A 23,715-nucleotide genomic window follows, 5' to 3' on the forward strand; every position below is an offset into this window, starting at 1 on the left:
CCTGAAGTACTTGGCAATTGATTTTGAGTATAATTCAACCAACTGAATTCAGGTGGTATTTAATTGGCATCTTAAGTACATTTAAGACAGCTGAACATGTTTTTCCTTTCTGTGCAATTCATCACTAACTCCAGTTATAAGCAAACATCCTGCCTTCAAGAGCTTAGCCAATTAATTACTATGAGAATGACATCTCTAAGCCCACTGGGACTGAAGGATAAAAGCAATTTCACCTTACTGTACTAGTCACAAAGTTTCTTGAAAAAATATTCTGGCTGAAGAGGGGAGAGAAGTGTCACATTCAGAGACCACTTCTGCTCCCAGTTTATTTTCTTCTCCATGTGATTTCTATTACCTTTGCAAAACCACTGGTTTATGAAGAAAAGTATGTTTAAAATTATGCTCCCATCAACACTTTTCCCTTATTTTTATTATACAACATTTTGTAGGCACAAACATTTGTTTCTCAACAGAAACCATGATAGCGTGCCAGCCTGCCATGAAGTGTTCTTTCCTTTGTACACCCCCACACACCCAGATTTGGTAGAAACGAGCCAAAAAAACCTCACTACAAAATGACCACATTTGCTTAAATATTTCCTCTTCATAGCAAGAGAATAAAATAGAAAGCCACAGAAGAAAATGTATCTAGCAACACCTCACTGCCCTCCCACTGACAGCCAAGATAATGTCCTCTTATTTTCCACTACTTAGCTAAGTAGCAGAGGCATTTTACTACAGGAAATCCAACATTCATTTCTTGCTACATGTTACTTAAATTTAGATTCTACACTTCTAATGGCCTACTTCTCTGCTACCATCTCCTCTTTCTAACATCTTCTGCTGATTCTTAGAATGCACAGTAGCACCTGCTGATGATAATGATCCACTCTTGACTGATAAAGCCTTAAATGTATTTACATTTACCGTTCTAGTTACTGGAACATCTCTGAGCCTAGGTATGATCTCTAACTTGAATTAAACATTTCTCGATTTTGAACTTGTTCTTAAATGATTACTAGGAAGCTTCAGTTCAAAACAAAGCAAGGAAAAAAAAAAAAAATCAAAGGTCATGACAAAGAAGAATCTGATGGAGGGCCTGTAAAAGAAAGATTATGAGACGGTAAGCAAGTTATTTACTCAGTTTTATGATAAAAGTAGTAACCAATTGTCAGCAATCTATTAAAAAAACAAATCACACAAACACACAGAGGGATGAAAGTACTTTTTCTACACTATGTAGTATAACCTACATAGTGAAATTCTAAGCCTGTACCAAAGATAATGTGGAAGCCAAAACTATAAATAATTTATGAACTGTATGAATTAGTGAAGGATACGTCTATTGATAGTTATTGAGCAACGGTTCAGATACAAACCTTAACTAACTGGTCCCCTGCTATACAAAAAGGATGTGGACAGGCTGGAAGGGGTACAGAGAAGGGCCACCAAGATGACCAGAGGACTGGGAAGCTGCCATATGAGGATAGGCTGGGAGAACTGGGTTTATTCAGCCTTGAGAAAAGGAGGCTCAGAGGGGATCTCGTCACCTTGTACCAGTACTTAAGGGGCAGCTACAAAGAAGAGGGAGACTCCCTTTTTACAAGGAGTCACATGGAGAGGACAAGGGGGAATGGACACAAGTTGCTCTTGGGGAGATTCCAATGGGACATGAAAGGGAAATTTTCCACACTGAGGACAGTCACCCATTGGAATAATCTCCCCAGGGAAGTGGTTGACTTGGCCATGTTGGACACCTTTAAGAGTCATCTGGACAGGGTGCTGGGCCATCTTGTCTAGACTCTGCTCTTCCTAGAAAGGTTGGACTAGATGATCCCTGAGGTCCCTTCCAACCTGCGATTCTGTGAACTAAGGAAGTGTGTAAAACAACGATTACTGGAAATACCCTGTGAGTGAGATCTTACTTCTAATTGATCACTGTTGGGACAAATTCATTATGGAGACCTTTACACTTAACAATTAATTTGCGATCTTTTTTTACTCCCCCTAATTTTACATTCACCCAATTTGCACAGATCAGTTCTGTTGAATTTTTACAAGGATAACACATGTTGTCTAATTTCCGCCACTCAGGATGGCAGAATCCACAAACTGAACTGACACTGCACCACAGTTTGGGATTATACCATCTTGAAAGAAAAAATGTCAGGAAATAATAACCTTACAACACCATGATGCGTTCTTAAAAAGTGTGTGTACACCCACATGTGTGTTTTGGTGGTTATTCATACATTTTATCAGGATCAATATTAAAACTAGAGATGACCGAGTGATTTAGGGTCATAAGTATCAATGTAGAATTCTTTGAATGACTCAACTTGGGTGTTACACTATTGTAAAAATGAGGACAATTACTACATGTGCTGGCAGGTTCAGCTAGCTCTGCCTCTATTCAAATGATGGCCATTCCTGTGGAAAATAACATTGTATGACAGAGGTAGTCCTGGAGAGAAATTTTTGACAGAAAACTCTGAGAAATTTAAGCTGACGCTTTAAGCTTTGCTAATCTTTCTTGGTTTATGAATTAAGGCAAACCACAAGTACACTTGCAAACAGGAAATGAAAGTAAAGTATCTTACACCTTCTCTACATGTGTTTTTATAAATATGAACAAATACATCTTCACCACTGATCTTTAACTGATACATGCAGTTCCACATTTCTTTACTGCCTCCAAGTCACTGTTTGCAAAACAACTGATTTTCTTTTGTACTAGTAAAAGCTGTTTCTTTTTAAAAGGAAAAGATTGTGCATTAATGTTTCGTAAAAACACAGGGAAAACAGAAAATAATTTTAATAGCAGTTATGCACATGCAGTACGTGTACCTGTATTTCAGACTTTGTATGTGGCATTGAAACCTGCCAACTGCACATTCAGATACCTTTCAGGTAAACAATTGCAAAAATTAACACAATAATAAATGTTATCAAAACATAGATGTGCCAAAATAAAGAAACACTTTTTATGTTTAAAGTTACACACAGAAGGTTTAATATTGGAATAACATTACCCATGATTCTGCATGCAAGCAGCAGAGAACTGGTAATGTGTCTGAGCACAATCCTTTGCTATGACAGATACTAATTCCGCCAAATATACCAAGATCCATTTTAAAACAGCTTACACTGTTTGTTGTTGTGGCTTTTACTGGAAGCTCTTCTGAAACCTTACTTTGAAACGACCCTTGAAATTTAAGCTTGAATTTATCCATGAACAGTTTGTACCCACATGCTATAGTGCCAGCATTGTCTTTAATCTAGACTAGATCTTCCCATGTGTTGGAATTTATCTCTACAAAACGTATCAGAGTAGGCACATCCAGTAGTTTTGAATTTTTATCCACTTTCCTATTTATTTCTCTATCTTTAATTCACCTCTCACAAATTTTGTTCTAAAGCCTTGCAAGTTCCTGAGGTTAAACTAATGGCCCTGGATGATGTATTGCCATTTGTTAAACAAGCATTCCAGGTGTGTGAGCCTCCCACAACTTTGCAGATCAGCAAGATGGGCATTCTTATTGCCAGGCCTATGAGTCTGTGTGCCAGCTCTTGTGTTACTCTGAAATTGAAATCACCTAGTTTTCTTACTGGAACATTTTCGGCTCAGGGGTATTGTTTTCACCGCAGGTCTGCTGACTGGTGTTTTCTCATGTCCAGTCTCTTACCTTTACCTCTACATTCAACATCACTAATTGATAAGCTCAAAGCATTTCCTCATCCTAGGTGAATTCCAAGGCATCTCCTATTTTTATGCCTTAAGTCAAAGTACCAAAGGTCCTATTTTCCCTAATACGTCCCCTGTTTTTGACACCTAATATGACCATTTCCTGTAACATTATAGTTTACATGCTGTAAACTCACTACAATGTCTGAAGTTAACACATATGCAAGATATGAACTAAGGTAATAATCTACTGTTTTGTCTATTTTTGTTGTGCTTCTATAGGTTAGGACAGGTATACACCCGATTAAAAAAAATAAAATTAGGAGTGCTTTTTTAAAAAAAAAAATTTAAAAAGTCAAGTTTTTGGGTTTATATGCCAGAGAGATAAATTCATGTGTATAATTGTATTTTGTTTTAGGCTAGATTTTATCTGAACCAAAGCTAACTGTTAAAAGATAAGTGTCCTCTTATTTAAATGGGCTAACCTGACTGGTTTGGTTTTTCAAAACAAGGTCAGGTTCAAATCCAAACAACACTTTATTCAAACAATCCTTGACAAAGAGGTTCATTTAAAAAAGGTTCCTGCTCTGATCCACTTCTCCAATATGCTTTTAGAATAATGATCACTGCCAGCAACATATATATTGACCATATTTTTCCAGTTTGCTTACATGTTATTAAAAAGGGTTAGGAAACAGATGCTATCAGAAGAGGACACAATACTTATTCACATAGAGTTCAGAGAGTGCAAGGGTTATATATTTAAATATATTTAATAAACCACCATAACTAAACAGGCTGCCAATACTTTAAACCAACAGTATTTTTTAACTATTACTGGCTTCCCCCCACCTCTCATCACATCAATGTGTAGCTCTCCACAACGAACACCTATCCACTCACCACAGACAGAGCCTCGCACTAATCGTCTTAGATGTGGTCTCTCGGGGAGGTAGCGGTATTTGCATCCAAAGATACTGAGGTTTGAGGTGTGATCTCCAAAGAACCGGAGCTGGCGGTATCTCTCCCCACAACGGTAACAGAAATTAGTGTTACACTGTGAACAGGTCATGTGGTCACACCCTTCTGTTCTCTGGATGTGGATCTGTATGAGCAGAAGAAATAAAGATTATTTTCTCCCCTCCCTAAGGACAGGAAAGTAGGCACTACCCCATGCAGTCCATGCATCAGATGAAAAGATGCCATAACCCACCCCCTGCTTAACTCAGCATTTGCATTAATTAATACTGCAGCTGTTCTAAGACAATAATGGTTTTCTAAGACATTTTTCAGAGCATCGAATGTGAGGTATAGTTGTTTCCAGATTTCCATGCATAGTTTTCTATATAGTCCTCCTTCCCTGTTTAAACACTTTTTGTGTCAGATGAGAATCTAAGTGAACCTTGCCCTTACTGAAAACTTGTTTTTATTACTGAATTAGACACACTAGCACCAAAACTTTTTAAAAAATAAAATCAGCACAGTAAATATAGTTATGAACTCTGATCCCTCCACAGATGGGCTTCCCTCTTATGCCACCTGCGGCCCACTCCCTTTCCCATTACCATCACAAATTGATTTGGCATTTTGTAATAAACACCAGAAAGGCTCTGCTCTTAAAGTGAATGATTTGAAGAGGATTTTTTTTTTTTTTTTTAAATAAAAAGGTTCCACAAAGAGTACAAAAGAATTACTCCAAGCTTTCATAATGCCCACAGTACAGTATGAAGCTGGGCTGCCTAGGTTCCACATCTATCTTTCCATTGATTGCCTGCATAAATATCTCCATTCCTGTACCTCCATGTATCCTTCTGCAAAGCTGGTACATTTATTGACTCTGCACAGATTTGGTAAGGCTTCAGTTTTAGTTAACAGTTCTGAAAGTCTTAGGAGAGAAGGTAGTCCTGGGGCTGAGTATTTCACTAAATCAACTACGATTACACAGCTACTTCTAAACCTTGCCAACTAAAAATATAGTTATCAGGGTGGTAAACACAAACACTTGTCCTAGCTCACAAAATTGCTAAAGACCCTGCTGTCCCGAGACCACGCTCCACAGTGGAATGGCAGATAAAGTTACCTAATAATTGAGGGTGGAAGTGACCCTTGGAGGTCATCTATTTTAACCCCAAGCTCCAAGCTGAGCTAACTTCAAAGTCAGATCAGATTGCTTCAGACCTCATCCCACTAGATATTAAAAATCTCCAACTATGGCTATGTCATAGTCTCTTTGAGCAACCTGTCCCATGCTTCACCACCCTCCCTGGGAATATTTTTTTCCCTTACATACAATTGGAATTTTTTTTGTTGAAACTTGCAAAAGATGAATGAATGCCTCCTGAAATTCTTATCCATAACTCCACGTATTTGTTTAGCAGGGAGGTACAGGTAAAGACAAGGCATCACCTGGGGCATCTGACATTCTCGAGAGGGTCAAGTGCATTTGTTCTCTGGTGCTGAGCAGGGTTCATGTAGGATCTGAGAAATCTTGCTCACCCAAGCAGCTACTGCAACTGGCACTTTATACATGTAACAAAGTGATATTTTCCACCAGCAATACTTCTGCTAAAAGATTCCAGGGCAGGTGTAGTTAACAGTAGTTCCAGGTACACCTGCCAACATGCCTGGGCCAACAGCAGTGATCTCAGAATTCATATTTCTGTACTTACAAATGCTTCTTTTACACATAAGAAGGGAAAGACATTCACAAGAGAGGACTGGTCTACAAAACATTACATTCTAGTGAGCAAGTATATCAGTGGACTTCCATTCATCCCACAGAAGGGATGCAAATAGACTGACAAGGCAATTATCTCCCTCCACCCTGAGGAAGCCTGCTGTATCACAGGTGCCCTGTTTTCCAGAAGCACCTGAAAAAAAATACCATTGCTGATGAGATTTATACACCAATTCAACACTTTCATATTTAAGCATTGACTGCAAGCAAAGTGGAAGGAAAAGTCTACCCAATATTGTACCAACTTATGCATAACTTCTGAAGCTATACACTATTGTCTTCTAAAAAGGATATTGTCAGTTTGACTTTTGCTTTTACTTTTCAGGTTTTATAATAAAAAAAATGTTGACACTACTCATGAAGTCATAGTTTAATTCCTAAGACATTACCTTGAACTGAAATTAAGGAATTTTAATAGTGACTCAATCTATTAACAGGTTAACTAAAATTTAATTCCAATTAGTCTTTCAGAGGACTGAAATTCAGACAGCAACTAAACAGAATTTTGTAATTTTAGAGGTACCTTTCCTCATCTGCTGATTCAGCAACCTATCTACATTTTAAAAATGTAAATGAGGGAAATAGATCTTATGACACTAATGAGAATTAACTGGTTGTTTTCTTTTTGAATTAAGACCGGTAAGTTGGAGAAGAAAATAGAGAATTCAACAATCTATTAAGTTACCATCCATCATAATTGAAAATCTGTACAGGCCTGGAGCCTATAAAAACTCTAGATGTAAAAACTACTTCACATTTCAAAAATAAATTAATTTTCTTGGTAGTAAGAACTTCAAGGAGCTGCTGGCGATAGCTTTATACATTGTACCATCAATAGCTTTCAGAAATACCCACCTCTTGGACACTGCCTGCCATCCTTCTAGCCAGGCACCACTCCTAAATCACACTTGAATCTACTTGTTTCTGCTCTAAATCCTCCAGAAATACTGACCTCAAAACAAAAAAAATTGATATAGAATTTATTTTCTTATGGACATATATTGCAATTACATGTACTTCATCTTTGCTGCTTCAAAAAGTAAAGTATTGAAAAATTTTTAGTGAACACTTATCTGCACATAACTGCCTTCAAAAGCTGCAAATTTGGAACAACTGGTATTTGCCTATATAGATGTGGGGCTCGGACTTCCTATCACGTGCATGCAGACTGACAATGCCAGATGAAAATTTTGTGATTCGGTCAGGCTGCTTTCAAGCCTACAACATGACATCTCACCAGATCAACTTCACCTCTGGTTCACATGGACATGCCTCCCTCCCCTCAGGATAATCCACTGACAGAGACGGATTACAAATCCATAGGTTGGGAAAGCAATCACCGATGGGTCAGATATCACACAAGTGTTCCTACTCCGTTGGCAATACTGTGGCATGCAGCAGGCAGCCGGGGGAACGCATGGGGCCAGGAATGTGGCTCACTATAGTTAGCTGCGGCCATGCGGGGTTGGGTGCCTTGTAACTGCAGCCTTCCCAGCAGCATGGTGGGGGCGGAGGAGGCAAGGTGAGCGCATGACAACTGCAAGCCGAGTTTCTGCCTCCAAACATCCAGTCAGCGTTACTGGCTTCATCCTGCACCCAGAGCCTGCTCAAACCTAAACACAAACCCTCACCTTACACAGAAAGGCTTACTCATTCAGAAACCCAAGAATGGCTCCCAGAACAAGAGGGGTGAAAATTACAGACCAGTGGCAAAGCACACAGAGCTTAGAGTCTTAAGGAAACAACTGAAGTAGCACAGTGGTTATTTTAGACCCTCGCTTTACCCTCTCTGCATGTTACATGCCCCCTCACAGAGATCTTCCAGGGAAATAACTTCCAAGAGTTCTTACATGAGAGTGGCCATTTCTCCTCCACTCCTCCTGAAGAAGAGCTAGTGCACAGCTTTATCCCTTCATCTACAAGCAAAGACTCTCCTCCCTCCAGAGGATGAGGAATAATTTGAAAAGTGCCTTTAAAAACTATGCCTGACTTATTTAATAATGCTCATATTAATCGGAACAGTGAGCCCACAGAGAAATACATACTCCTTGATTTGCACTGACATCCTTGGTAACTTAAATGTATTCTTGACTTTTCCTCATTCTGTTTGTCAATTTTGGCTGCTGTAAATTTTTAATCAAAACATGAAAGAGGTTCTTTAAATAGAATATACACACATATCAAAATAAAATATGTTGTCACCTGAAACATTGCCTATGTGGATCTAGAACAATCACAGAATGGTTTAGGTTGGAAGGGACCTTTAGAGATCATCTAGTCCAACCCCCCTGCAGTGAGCAGGGACATCTTCAGCTAGATCAGGTTGCTCAGAGCCCCGTCCTACCTGACCTTGAATGTTTCTAGGGATGGGGCATCCACAACCTCTCTGAGCAACCTGTGCCAGTGTTTCACCACCCTCATTGTAAAAAATTTCTTCCTTATATCCAGTATAAATCTACCCTCCTTTAGTTTAAAACCATTGCCCCTTGTCCTGTCACAACAGGCCTTGCTACAGAGGTTGCCCCCATCTTTTCTGTAAGTCACCCTTTAAGTACTGGAAGGCCTCCCCACAGCCTTCTCTTCTCCAGGCTGAACAACCCCAACTCTCTCAGCCTGCTTTCATAGGAGAGGTACTCCAGCCCCTGGATCATTTTTGTGGCCCTAACGATAAATGAAACAGTATGTTACCAACTCTGTTTTCTCTGTCACTATTTTATTTGGAAATATGATCATCACCTGATTTAATGCTCTTCTATATAGGGGTTTTGGGGGGATGGCTGGAGAGAGAGGCAGAGAAAGTATTTGCTCCAATCCCCTGACCCCAAATAGTTAACTGTTGGTATGTTCATCCCATGTGTCCAGACATCTATTAACGCAGTGACAAAGATGAAGAATGCTGCATAAGATGTGTTTTTTATAACTACTCAATAACTAATTAAGAATTAAAAAAGAAAAAAGAACAGTACCACTGCCTAAGTGGTTCTCTTGATTACTTGCTGGTTATAGATTTGATTTAAAAACAAAAACAATATGCTGATATAAACATTTTGGAGGTTGTAGGGCAAGAACAACTTTTTTCACCTCTGCAGAAAAATATCAGGAATGGGGGTAATGAAGCAGTTTAAGAAAAGGTTGAACTCCCTTCTTTGATATTCACTTATAATACCACATTACCAGAAAGGACTTGTTAACACACATTCTTTTTCTGTCCTAGTTTCATAACTTTCCATACTGCCTCCCACCATAGTGAAGGTTTTATTTGCTTTTGATTATGAAAAGAAACCTGAAGTCTTTTTGGAATTAACAGCCAAACCCATGCAACTACAGACTTCAAAATTAGTGACTTAACCTGCATAAGTTTCAAGCATTCAGCCTTTTCTTTTGAAGATGGTGAGAACAGATGTACATTTGGCATTTTAAATTTAAAATTTATTAAGGATAAACAAGTAAGGGTTAGTAGTTTTAGTTCCTTTCTCTTTCCATTGCTTTTCCACATTCACACTTTTTTACTTGGTGCATTTTCTTCTTTTTTTGGACAACTTATTTCAATAGTTACATCATTTGCACTGTCATAAAAATCTGAGCCTGGACATTAGTCAAAGAATTAAAAACAAAACAGATACTTCTTCCCACTCTAAAAGGAACAAAGTTTCCAAAAGGATTTTACTGTAAAACTTCCCAGAAAGCAAACATTTTTAGAACCGGCTCAAACCTACCAACTCTTACCAAACAGCAAGCTGTTAAAACTCTGTTCAAATGTCATATGTGCGCGGGATGAAGGGTAAACAACCAACTGCTGATTTCAGAGTTTTCTGAATTTTGCTTAGTGTTTTGAAATCTTTCCATTTCTAGCTATGGCATCACAGGCATTTTTAATCCAAGACCAAAATAAGATACTTAGTAAACCGATAAACATTCTCTTATTTGCACAGGGTAAGGCTCAAAGGGTGACAAAAGTATACTTTGGACTTTTAGGAGTAAATCTTCCCATTTGGTATTTATTTCCTACTAAACATTCCAGTTTCCTTACTTTGTCCCCTCTGTGAAGTAGATGTAGAGCAATAGATAGGTTCAGGTTGCATATTCCCTTCAAAAAAAAAAAAAAAGGCAGACTCCCACCACCATGGTGTTCTCAAGGTTTTGATGTACTACTCTGTCAGTAGTTGGAGGTAAGTGCTGTGAAGAAACAGTGAACAAACGTAACAGCCACCTTTGTTACAGGCAGCTGGGGCAGGCGTGTGCGGGGCTGTTGCATCTCATTTGAGTAGTGGGAAGTATTTCATATCTGGAAAAGATTAATGAAGTTTTTAGGGCACAGGACCACACTTCAGTCTGTTGAAAATTAAACTAATTTATGTGAAAGGCTTGTGAAGAACTGACATTTAATTCTAAAAAAACCTCTGGTTTTGCCAAAGTCTCCCTTAGTTAAATTGTTGATAGAGTACTTTCTGCCTTACTCAGAAACTCAATTCACCCAAGCTCTTCAGAAAACCTGACAAAGAGCACCATATTTCTCTAAAGCTTTCTGTTTCTTTAAAGATTGAAAGCTTTATTTCAGAAAAGTTTGTATGGTAACACACATTCATTATAAGCATACATTAAAGCCTTCTATTAGGATATCCCTAATGTTTCTTTTACATGCAGGGATTCTGCCCAACCAGTATAGGAACCAGCAAGTAAAACATCTGACCTGATTTTCCTCAATGGGTCATTGACAAGAATCCGCACAGCAAGTGTGAATTCTATTTCCAATGCCAAGCAGAAGCTACAAACATTTACCTTAATACATATTTAAACAGTTTGAAGGCACTACCTGCAAACCAAGGGAGAGCAGCTCACCTTGCATTTTGGACACTTCTGGGCATTCCTCTGCCCGTGTTCGATTTCGTTGGCCCAGTGACGCAACAGCTTGTCTCCCTTCTTGTATTCTTTGCAGTTAACGCCTTCATGCCAGGGAGAGTGGCACTTGAAACACCAGACAAATTGGCAAGAGGGACACTGGATCTGTACAAATGAGAAAACACCACACATTTGCAAGCTGGGTGCTGACCCAACTGGAAAGCCTGTTCTAAACCCACTGCTCTTCAATTAAGAGAGTAGCTGCTCAAAGATCTAATATCTTTTGAAGTGTCTGTTTTAAAAAGCCAAGAAGTTGTGGAAGGTAACTTGTTCTGTTTCTTTTTTTTAAAAGAGAAAATAAAGAACTAATTGCTAAAGCCAGGAAAGGCCCCAGTCAAACAAAGCAAAATTAGCTTGGTTTAAAGCATAGGAACAGCTGCCCGAATTCACTGTGTGGCTTCAAATGCCAAAAGGCAAAATCCAGGAAGCTTATTCAATTGCCTCCAATATATGTGTGATGTCACCTAAAAATTAGCAGCCAGTTTTCAGTGCAGTGGATCTCAGTCTTCTAGTTGTAGACTTCATTACCAAGGCTATCACCAAGGAGTAGCTGGTCTTCTGAAGGGGCTCTACAGACCCCAGAATGGGTTATGAAGCTTATATTAGAAATGGTCCCGAGAAAAGGGGCCAAGAGCAAGGGTCTCAACAAAGGGCAACAACTACCACCCGTAAGTCAGGCACCTCCTTTGGTTCTTGATTGCATAAGGCTGAGCAAATGCTGTGCCAAACAGCCCACTTGCTACAGACCACGCCTAACAGCAAAAACCACAACCCAAGCTCCTTCAGTTGAGAAAGGATCTATTCTTCCCACTCCCTGGGTTTTAAATTGTTTTATCAAACAGGTACCATCATCACATCTTTCCTCCAGAGCCTGGCTTTTTTTTTTAAAAAAAGCTATGGCAGCTGCTGTGTTTGTAGAAGTAATAAGTAGAAGCACATCGCAGGAGCTTATCTGATGAAAGACAGGCCTCCTACCTGGATCATGACTAAGGAGAGCAAGAACTAGAAGCCACATTAGATACAGACACATCTAGGCTCCTGCAAGATCTTCACTTCTGCTGTGCTTGGCAGCAAAACATCTCAGCCTGAAAGATGGGTAGGCACATCTCTCAAGGAACTGCTGAGCCCTGTCCACCAGCTCCAGCTGAAGCCCATGCCTGGCACTGCCCTGGCTTTGTACCAGCTGATGGGGAGGGCTTAGGAATTCAACCAACAAAAAAAAAAAAAAGGCTTTTTGGTTGTATCTGTGTCCAGACCTGGTACACCACTGAACCACAAATGCATCTGTGCTGGCCATGCATGGTGTGGGGGTGCTGGTCAGGAAACTATATCCTAGGGTGTAGTCACATATGAAGCCCCAAAAAGTATCCCACCAGCTGCCGTGTGCTCTGCTCAGACACACCAAATGGTGGTATGCTGCCTCAGCTCCAGTTAAGAGTCCGAAGTAGGCCCTCTGATCTCCCTTAAGTATTTGCTGGGGGCCAGCCAAAATTTCTTTATATGTGCAACTCCTACATCCGTCACTACCAGCACGCTAATACCAAGCTGATCTGGTCTCTGATGCATGAATGAGAAATGAAGCCATCTGCTACTGTTAATACTATTTCCTAGAGTCCTATACACAGATATAGCATTTAGTGTCTTGTCTTCAGTGGCTCATATTAAACACCTAATTGACACAATGGCTCAAGCTGAGCATTTTTATGACCTTAGCTGACCCATTTTCAGTGGTTCTCTTTAACTTCACCTGCAGAAAGCAAATGCTTTTTCACACTGCAGCAGTGTCTAGCAGTCATAGCTTCATTTGTGTAAAGTGATGTACCTCTGTCTGTACAGCATTGTTTAACCAAGTACTTTACCTTTAATAGTGGACTATATGATATGCTGCTCAGTGCATCACTTTAGCTTACCTTTGTGCCAATCCAGATCTATAGATCAGCAAGTACAAGAATGGCAGTTAATGATCAAAAGAATTAACAGTTTTCTCACTACCCATAAGTCAGCATTTCCCCCTCCAGGATTCTTTGCCTGGGCATAAGGCTAAAGTACAAAGAAGGGAAGCAGCATCAAGAAGTTGACAGATTTTCTTCCTATTACAACACATTAACATTTTAGACAGTTACCTTCTACTACTCATTTTCCTTGTTAAAAAAAGTAATAAAAAAAATTGAACACGCATACAAGTGTTAGAATACAAATATTTGCTTCATATCCAGCAGACTCAAAGAAAGTGTAATATTAAAATGGATGAAAATCTGATATCCTGTTCCTGGTGCAAGTATAACTTACTGCTTTCTATAGCTACAAGGTGACATTTTTGCTACAGCACACAGTAAGATACCTCACACAGTAGAAAACTGCACTTATCACATGCTTCCTCTCAATGGAATCCATTTCTGAAGACACAGGTAGGCAGCACAAAACCAAGAAAGAATAACAAATGAAACTTGTTTGTAGAGAAACAACCCCTTAAAGCTGCAACGTGTGGATTACAAACATTATTGCTTTTTGCATGAAAACACAGTAATGTCTGCGGCCAAGATAAAGTATAAAACAGAAGCAATACAAAATAAGCGGTGCCCTTTTTCTGATTTGTTGGTCTACTGGCCCAGATGCTAAACCAAAGGAAATACACTACCCTGCATCTCTGCTTCCCAGATGAATTATCCTAATACAACCAGCTTAATAGGAAAGAGGAAAACTCACTCTGAAGAATGCAGAGAATAGCATATTTATTGCTACTAACCAAACTAACACCAAGCACTGATCTATGTTTTTACAATCCTTTAGAAACCAATATACAAGATATGTTAGATTACTATTCTGCCCAATCTCTTTTTTTCCTTCTTCCCCCCCTCACCCCACCTCCCCCAAGCTTTGAATTCACATTTTTCAATAATGCATGTTCAGTGACCTGCTGCTTGGAAAACAGATTACAGCAGGCATTGCATTGTATTACTCAGTATTTCTTATGCCCCAGCCAAAGATGAAGCCTGTAGCCACAATTAAGTGTTCTCCAACCTGAAAGCTTTTATCAGTTGCAATACCCATGTTCCATCTCAAATATCTGAATGTTAAAAAATACAAACCCAAACCAACAGATCTGGGAAGCTGCAGGTTAAAGCTTTTTTTTTTAAACAAAATACCAACATAATTTAAAACACAAGTTTTGTGGGTTTGAGGTTGTTTGTTTTTTTTTTAAATCTGCACGCTCTATCTTTCTATTATAGCACGTATATAATTGCAAGAAATACAGCAGGAAATATATATTTAATCTAATACATGCACACTGACATCAGATGTTTCTAAATACATTACTTAGAAAGGACCAAAATACAGCATGAGGCTATAACCGCTTGAACTCAGAATAACATTTGTTACAATGAAAGGCCCTGACTAACTGAAGTAAACCAGTGGGAACGGTCTACTTCATTACCATGTTTGGCGTTCCTTACTTCCTCTTCCACCTGCCACCCCTGACCCACAAAACTGAACTGGTAAATAGTTTTTACACTTCAAACGGGCCACTTCTTTGTTGTTCAATACTGTACGAACATACATTAAGCAGGCAAAGAAAAGCATGTTTGTTTAAGTACTTATGAACCTTATTTTACTTTGAATTAGGGGCCACAAAACAAAACCCTAAACCTATTCAAACTTGGATGCAGTGTGACACCAGCATGCTTAAGAAACAGGAACACAACAGGGTAAATCGAGCAGTCTTTCCGATTCTTATTTCGGTCTTTCTCTGCTTTTCTGAAAGAAAAAGAGTCAAGTATGATTTGCTTTATGTTTCATTATTTGTGAATGAAATCATCATAATGAGGACACAGAAATGTTATCTACATATAATTTAAAGCAGTAAAATGTATTATAGTACAGCAAAGCAGACAAACCATATCTGAAAAAACACAAAATGTTTATCTAGTGTTTTTTCCAACATGTTTTCCTTCACACAAACATTTTTTCATTTATTTTATGACTTCCATTTCAGTTGATCAAAATTCAGAGGATGGATGTATACACAAACTTCTATGCCATCTGGAGGTCAGTCTCCCTTGAAATAGAAAAAAAGATTACACAACTTCTCATACTAACACTTTTGGTTCTCAGCTTTATGAAACACTGACCTTCGAGGCTAACATTTTCCATTTTCTTAGCTAGCCTCTTTACTGCAAACTACTCTATCATTTTCCTCACCTCCCAGGAAAAGACCTTTCAAAATCAGTAACAGCCACACAAACACCGCTCGATGTGAGATGACGATAGCAGAACTAACTGCACATTAAAAATATTCTGAGAGCCTGAAGCTGTAAAAAGCTTAGTGGGATTTTCTGCCACTTAGTGGAATGCTAGCTATATAATAGGATGGCTGAATTAATTGTGCAACTGATTACATGAATTACAATCACTAGCTACAGCTACACAGTCACGTTATTCCAAAATAAATACGGGCTCCTGCCAAAACAGCTGCCTCCTCCTCATCACCAACCCATCCCTACACTCGTACCAGTTGAAAATGAGCAACAACATCTTGTATCCCATTGGAGCTGATCTTTGATCCAGCTCCCAGTGTGATACCAAAACACTAACACGAGCAAAAGCAAGCTGGCAGGAATGAACAGCTGAGAGCAAAGAGGGAGAGCACGGCAAAATCACCACATCCATAGCAGTTCAGGCTCAAGGCAGATTGAAGTGATGTGTAGCCATGAAGATATCTGCTACTCAAGGTAAAATCTGATCCAAAAAAGGAGGGAACTGATTGATATGAACTATACAGATCCACTCTATCACAGCACCTTTGCAGGCACAGATCCCTACTAGTTCTAGAGCAATGAGTTTCAGAAACTCTTGAGTAGGTCAAACAAGATAGTTGTTATATAATAACTGCACTGAAAAAACATTTACATTTTCAAAGTCAGCACTCAAGCCCTTCCTTTTACGTAATGTGTATCTCTTGACAGAAGTGAACAAGAAAACTTCGTTATGAACCTCACAGGTTGATAAGGCAGAAAGAGTCCAAGAATCAAGACTTGCTTCTTCATGGCAGGTGGCAGGTCAAGAAACTAACATAAAACAACAGGTGAAATCCAGGAATTAGGAGAAAAAACCCAACCCCTGCCCCAAAAAAACCTCTTGCAGAACAAGCCAACATACTCTCGTGAAATACATATCTGTCCCATGCACAGGACCTGAACTACCAATTTTCCAGTTTTTGCCCATTTTCTTTGCACTTTGGCATACCAGCTTTGACCAAAGGTTTATTAGGATCTTGCCTACAACCAAGTCTTACACTTCTAATTTAGGTCATAAAAGAGGGAGCACAGGTATTTCCTTACTTAGAGATGGATCCATTTGTGATACAAGTATTTGATACAGGAAACTAAATAGTCACACTGCTGTACTGTGCTGTCCTAAGTAGCACTGATGTCAGAAGAACAGTTTGGATAGCAAGTTTCCCTTTCCTTCCCCTCCTCCTCTCTCAACATACACACACCAGCTAACTTTATAGCTTAGCACACCAAGACTTTGATCTCAGAAATGAAAAACAGCAGCAGCAAACTGAACCGCTGGGCTTAAGATCAGTTCAGCTTACATAGAACAGCTACAGTAAGGAAAATTAATTTATCAATAACTTTGCTATCTCTTTAAATTTAGATGTTGAGTTTACTCATAATTTTAAATAGTGTATCAAATTTTAGGTGTGGCATTAGTAGCATCTGATGATCTTTGCGGGTCCCTTACCAATTCAGGACATTCTATTTCAAAAGTTTTTGTTCAAAGGTACTCTTGGATTTTACAGTGTTTTCCTGTTGCAATGTATAGGAGAGCGAGGGTACTGGCACTGAGCCCTGTGTGCAGTGATCCTCCTAGTAGGCTTGTGTGCAGACTTTCCCCACGCATGACTCAGTTCTGAAGGCAGCATTTCAGTGCTGGTGCAGAATTCCTCTGGTGCAACTGCTGTTTATATTGCTCGCATGTGAATATGTGAGTCTCCCAGTCTCTAGTCAAACGTCTCCTATGCTTATGCAGGAGAAAATGAGTCTGTACCTCTAAAGAGCCTATAATTCAAGGCACAGACAAGTTACCATATAAACAATCACATGAGAATCTAAGGAAACTGAGATAATAATGGTCCACAGCTACGTGTATGTGTAATTACTCACATCTACACAACCTTTAGATATAGTCTTCCTTTTAAATTTTATCCCTGCTGCAAAACTCTTCCTTGCACTAAGCTTAAAATAAGTCACTAGAACTGTACCTATGCCAGAAAACAACAGTTTTAGGGAGCAGGCTGAAGCCCTGGACTATGATCGTCTATGCCGCTTGCTAGCACTTCCCTAATTATATTTCTGACCAGCATCAGCTAGACATTCTTCCAGGCAACACCTGGCCACAGCTCAAAGGGCACAGTTTGCCAGAGTCTGTTCCCAGGAGGAGAGCTGAGCTCTGCAGATCAGGGCTACACATACTGCATCACCACAGGACCAGCGAACTGCTTCTGGCTTACACTTCACATATCACACAGCCTCCCATTACTTCTGATTATGATTTGTAACATGGAAATGATGGGAACATTTTAACTATAGCATTTTAACTCAGATGACAGCACTGGTAGGCAGAATGACCCATTTTGTGCCTTTAGGAACATTCTCAGAGTTGGCATCCCATGATACAACAGCTGCACCACCTGTGACCCACATCAGTGGGACAGTAACAGCCTCTGGCGCCTTAAGACAGGCTGCTGCAGAAGCATTACATCATCTGACCTACCCTGGACCGCACATCCTGTCTACACCCGAGGTAATGCTAAGCGGATAGGTGAAGGAGGATGGCTGTGGGCAGAAGGAATTTTCTAATTTCTCTACTTCCACTTAAGATGCCAAAAATCTGAAAGTGTTGAGTCCAGACAGTGTGGCATATATTTCCTGCACTAGACAGATATACATAAGTAGCTCATAACTCAGAGTTTGCTTTACCAAGGTTTCAACTCCACTGGATACACAACCTTCTACCTTTTAATCCCCATACTGGACTGGATCTTATGCTGTGTAATTAGGGCTATCTAAACAGTCATCTAAGCTCCTACTGAGGAGAACTGGTTTGTCCAGGAAAGGCCAGCTCAATCATGAAATTAACCATAACAAGTCTAATAACCGGATGGAAAACTAACACAGAGCATGATGCTGCAGACAGAACCTTCATCGTCTTGAAATGAGATGGACCACCAGCAGATCAAAACTTGTTTTAAATGTAATCTCTTGCTTTTTATCTTTGATTGAAATCACAGTGTAAGCAAATCTTCTGCAAAGTGGAATGCTGGAAAAGTGTTTTTTCCCATATTTCTCAAGATGTCTGTATTGTGAGTGATGAGACTACAGTAACGTATAACCTCTGGTAAGGGACTGAAGAAATCAAAACCAAGCAGCAGGACAGACAAGAGCTCTAGCTCTAAGGAAAGAGCAAGCCAACAGCCTAACACCATAAATGTCCAGAATTCATTTGCTCAGAGTTTCAGCAAAAACTAATCTTTAGACACACAGCTCCATGAAAGTTATCAGTTATAGTGATAACTTTCCTTCCCCAGTCTTTTCTGACTGTGACCATATTGTCTGCATGTCAGAGAGAAAACACACTTTAAAATTGTATGTCAGGACAAACTTATGCCACCTGCCAAAGAAATAAGGACCGAAATTCAACTGCTTAAACTGTTAGAAATCAATTAAGTAGCTAATCAATGGTGTACTCCAGATTCACATTCCTAATCCAGTTTGTGCACAGCCCAAGTGATGCAAGAAAGCTCATTTAACGCCCACCAAACGCTGTCCCACTTTTGCAGCACCATCTAGCCCACGGCCCTGGCAAGCATGCTCACTTTGTATTTGTTCTCCAATTTGGCAGGGGTGGGAATGTGGCCTCTCCTCCGGAAGGTTGTAAAGTGCTTGCACTGAGGGCATGGCTTGGTGCTGGAGTCAATGCGGCTGAGTTCCAGGAAATACTTATACTTGATGATGTCGTCGTGGGGCAGGTTATAGAGGACAGTTGTTTCATCCAGGTGTTCGCTGCACTCTGTGATCGGGCATTTTATATCCGCTTGTCCCAGCTGCACCTGCATATGGAAAAACACAGAAGAGCTGTATGACCTTTTCTTTGGAAAAAGTAAGCAAGCATTTGTGAATTTGTGGAAAAAATTTCAAGTACTGTAACAATCCACAGAGTATCAAGCATATTGTCTTAAAAGTATTTTCAATTACTCCAAGCACACTGCAGTTTTTCCAGAAGGTATTTTCAAAGACAAACAGAAAAGCTAATTACCCTTATGGCAACTGCCATTATTAAACGTATATTCTCAGTGTATGCACCACGGCTATGTACCCCATGAAACCAAAACACGAGTCCTACCTAGCAGCACTCATCCAGCACTCCATGCTTTTTGTGTAACAGTCAACGCTCCACTATCACAGCTCATGAAGGTTGTAAGAAAGCAGGCAATGGAAACATTTGTGTATTGTTTCACTGCACAATGTACTGGGAATCACTGCACAGAGAAACTGAAGTCAGTTTAGGATCAGAGCCTAGCAGCTCTAACAGTGCTAGCCCTGAGCCTGGTTCCTGCTCAGCAAGCTCAGCGCCTCTACAGTCTGCTTCCAAGAAGCTCCTCATATGCCACACTGCATATGCAGAAAGTGTTAGCTGAGCCTGGGGCTGACCAAGCTAATAGATTTTCCAAGAACTCAGAGTTAAACTCAACTCCCAAAACAAACAAAACAAGCCCTCAAAAAAAAAAACCTAAGAGACAACCAAAACAAAAGCACATACAGAAGCAGGTTTAACAGGGCTTAAACTGTTGTTGATCTAATAAGCCCTGATGGTCCAAAGCTGATCCATATGGTCCGATATCTGCAACACATTTCCAGTGCTCCTGGACCTGAGAACAGCGCTGGACCGAGGTCTGCACCCTTCACGCTTGGCAGGCTTTAACAGCTCAGACTCCATGCCAAAACAGCAGATCCTACTTGTTCTGGGAGCAGCAGAGTTGCGTTTGCTTGGCACTGAGCCTGAGTTAATAAACCTTGCTGGATCTTGAGAGTCTGCAAGGACCCAGCTTGAGCATGTTTGTCTGCCTCAAGTAATCTGGAATGAATGAGTGTTGACTGTACAAGTGGAGCTGACCACCAGCCCAATTCCTTCCTTAGTTAGTATCTCCATGCAGAAAAAAATAAGTGGTTAAATGGTGTAACCAGCATCTCCTTCTAGGAATTACTGCTTCAAGGTTGACAAATTTGATTTCCCTGGGCTGCTTATTCTTTAACATGCTCTATTGTGGGAATCTGCCAAACAATACACTAAATATGATACAAACACCTCAGATTTGGATGCAGATCTTGCTGCTGCATAGTGGGACCAGAAGACTCCTCAGAGACTCCAGTAATTCAGTATTTAAGCTAAGAAAGGAGGAAAAAACCTCAAAAACCAACACAACCCTGTCATTGCTGCCTCAGCAATGGAGCCATATGGGCTCTAACCGAATGCTAATTAATTTAGTCAGGAGAGAGGATTAGAAGAGTCATAACAAAATGGTATAAACCCCAAGGCTCATACTGATTAAAAAAAAAAAATCCCTTATTGCACTACTTTTGTTGTCCTAGCAATATAGCTAAACTCAAGCAGAGCAAAGAGGTTACGTGTATGTTAGAAAGAAAAGCAGGGTGAAGACAGCAGCAGCCTGTCCCCGGACAAAGCCCAGCAGAGATGATGTCAGCAACCAATCACTGCCATGCTACCCTGTGCAGCCTCAGCTCAGGGTGCAGGCATATCTGCCCGCAGTACAGAGAAGAGGCAGCTCCCCCAGCAATACACCCACTCTTAAGAGGGAACTTCCCTGAATTTCATTACAGCTCAGAACAGGAGAAGTATGTACCAAAATGTATAAAAAAAAAGCTCAAAACCCCACAAACTGCGTGCTGGGCAATGTCCACATTTTATACCTGTGGGACACTAATTCACCTGTAGCAGCACGTGAAAATTTAACTCAAGCATATGACATCACTAGAGTGACTCTTCTCAGAAGAATCACCCAGTACATCATGGAGCTGTGCTTAAAAGATGATCATCAATCCAGCAGTAGAGCACTCAAACACACTCAAGTATGAAAACAATTTGCTACAGAAATATAAAAAGCTATTGCACTACTGCAAGGATTAGTATAAGTTTCTGTTTAAAGAAGCATAGGTACAACAATTTAAAATCAAATACTTAAATTAATCCCACCTATGACTACTTCAGGGTTTTGGGTTTGGGGTTTTTTTTTTAAGCACTAGGGAAATACTAAGAAAGGCAAGCTCTTTTGCTGTGAGTAAACTAAGCTACAACAGAGTAACACTTCACAGTGAGAAGGCACACTATCTGGCATCTAAGCTGGTACTTAAGAAGCATTGCTTATAGTAAATGCTAGTTAGAACAAACCTGCGTTAATAAAATGAAGGAATACAAAGCTGAACACTTTCTGTATTTCATGCCCACACAGAATATGATTAATGTATGTAAGAGTCAAGTGTGGTTCAGTGTTTATTTTGAAAATATGTTTTACACCCACTTGAAGTAAATCATTTTTATACTCAGTAATAGTTTCAGCTTTTCAAGTTTGGCAAAGATTGATCCTTTTCCTGTATTTTGAATGGGACTGAAGTGAACAGAGCTGGTTTACTTATTAGCAGTACCTTCAATGGAGCCTTGTCTTACCAAGACAGTCCATCTTTGTTTGTGCACTACCAGCAGCAGTTGATACAAGTAGAGCTTTGGAGGTAGCCTGTTAGGCTACCTGCTGCTGCAGACCCAGGAGGTGCTACGGAATGGGCAAGAAAGAAATCTCTTATAACATGGGCAAAAATAACTGGTTTTAGTCTTTTCCTCGATTTTTTTTTTTAAAGAAATTTTGAAGAGCCTCATCCTTCAATATCAGCTTATCACTATGTCAAACCCCCAAGTTTTTAAGAAGTCTTTAAATTTCAAACTACCACTCTTTATTAAGAACTTAAGAACTCTCAGTATACACATCAGCATAATATATTTTCACAGCATGAGGAACAACGCAGATATGCCTAAAAGCAGCTGAGCTGCAGTACAGTGCTAAATGTCAGGCAGCATCCAGTTCTTACACCCAGCTGTGCCTCACTTCTGTAAAGCACCTCAGGAGGTGCTAGGCCTGCTTACAATTCATAAGGAGAAAGCAGGCTCTCATGGCTTCCATCCTACAGAAAGGTAACATTTGACTCTCAGGAGAGTAATACATACACACACAGCCCCCATCCATCCCATCCCCCCTGTAATTCCTGATATTTGAAAATATTTTGGGACACACACAACACAGGACCCAGGTTCTACACTGGTCTGCTTACTGCTCCAAAATGCAGTGATACCAGAAAACAGAAACAGACAGCATGGTACTTTAAGTAAGAAAATTATTTCTGCCCCCCCAACTTTCTTTTAAAGGAAATCTTTCTTAGCCACGCAGAAAGCAAAGTTCAAACTACACTGGAAGCACTGATTTATACCTGTCATTTATCCTGGCCCAAGCTGGGTGTAACATAGCTTTTGCAGGCTATACTTGGGCAGCTGTATTAAAGCTATATTCTTTAAAGAAGGGGCCCTTCTACTTTAAAATAGACACATACAAATGAGCATTTTCTAACTGAAACTTTACTCTTAGTTCAGAGATGCATATGCTAAATTGTTCTTACTTCTCACCTATTAATGCTGAAAGGGAACAGTGCCATGTCTAATCTGCACCTCTACAGAAAAATTCAATTCCTACCAGTGCATCAAATTGTCCCCTGTAAACTACCAAGGATCTTGTTATAGATTAAAAAAATATTTTGGAAATGCACAGATGCAAGTGAAGAGACTGTCTGGTCTACAGGACCTTCATATCCTACAGGGGAAGAAACAAATGGATTAAAGTTCCCTTTATAAGCAAAATCCCATTGCTTTCTAGTTCACTGGTAGCATTGATCTTTCATTTTTGCTGGTAAGTTGCAAATCAGTGAAGAATTACTTTTCTCATACGTTTGGGAAGCAGAGATTGTAATTTTGATTTTTATTTTTTTTTTTAAATAATTGTGGAAAATACTTGAAGGGCTTTCCATGGTTCAGGACTCCATAGTGGTAGGTACTAGCCAAATGAAATCCAAGCAGACATGATTCACCAAGTGCAAACCAAAGACAGTGCCAATTTTTACTAAGCCTTTACTAAGCCAACTTTTACCTGCCTTTAAGGTTGTGGTTCCATGACTGTTTCTGTGGTTTGAGTATAACTGCAGCAATCCCTGTCTCTGATTTGTGCCAGTGATATCCTGGCAGAAGAAAAAAAAAAATCCTATGAAATAGATTC

General features: G+C 39.8%; 1 protein-coding gene across 2 annotated transcripts in view; it reads right to left on the reverse strand.

Moving 5' to 3' along the window:
• RNF217 (ring finger protein 217) overlaps positions 1-23,715 on the reverse strand; it is a 66,839-nt gene that overhangs the window by 15,034 nt on the left and 28,090 nt on the right. Inside the window, exons 2-4 of one of the 2 annotated variants that reach the window (XM_064447363.1) lie at positions 19,201-19,434; positions 11,262-11,426; positions 4,589-4,790 (exon numbers count right to left, since the gene is read on the reverse strand). In XM_064447363.1, the coding sequence (XP_064303433.1) occupies positions 4,589-4,790; positions 11,262-11,426; positions 19,201-19,434 (601 nt within the window). The remainder of the gene's footprint in view (positions 1-4,588; positions 4,791-11,261; positions 11,427-19,200; positions 19,435-23,715) is intronic. The other variant, XM_064447365.1, reaches the window with a different exon arrangement.

Source organism: Phalacrocorax carbo, chromosome 3, assembly GCF_963921805.1.
Source record: "Phalacrocorax carbo chromosome 3, bPhaCar2.1, whole genome shotgun sequence".
In the NCBI taxonomy this organism is placed as follows: Eukaryota; Metazoa; Chordata; class Aves; order Suliformes; family Phalacrocoracidae; genus Phalacrocorax; species Phalacrocorax carbo.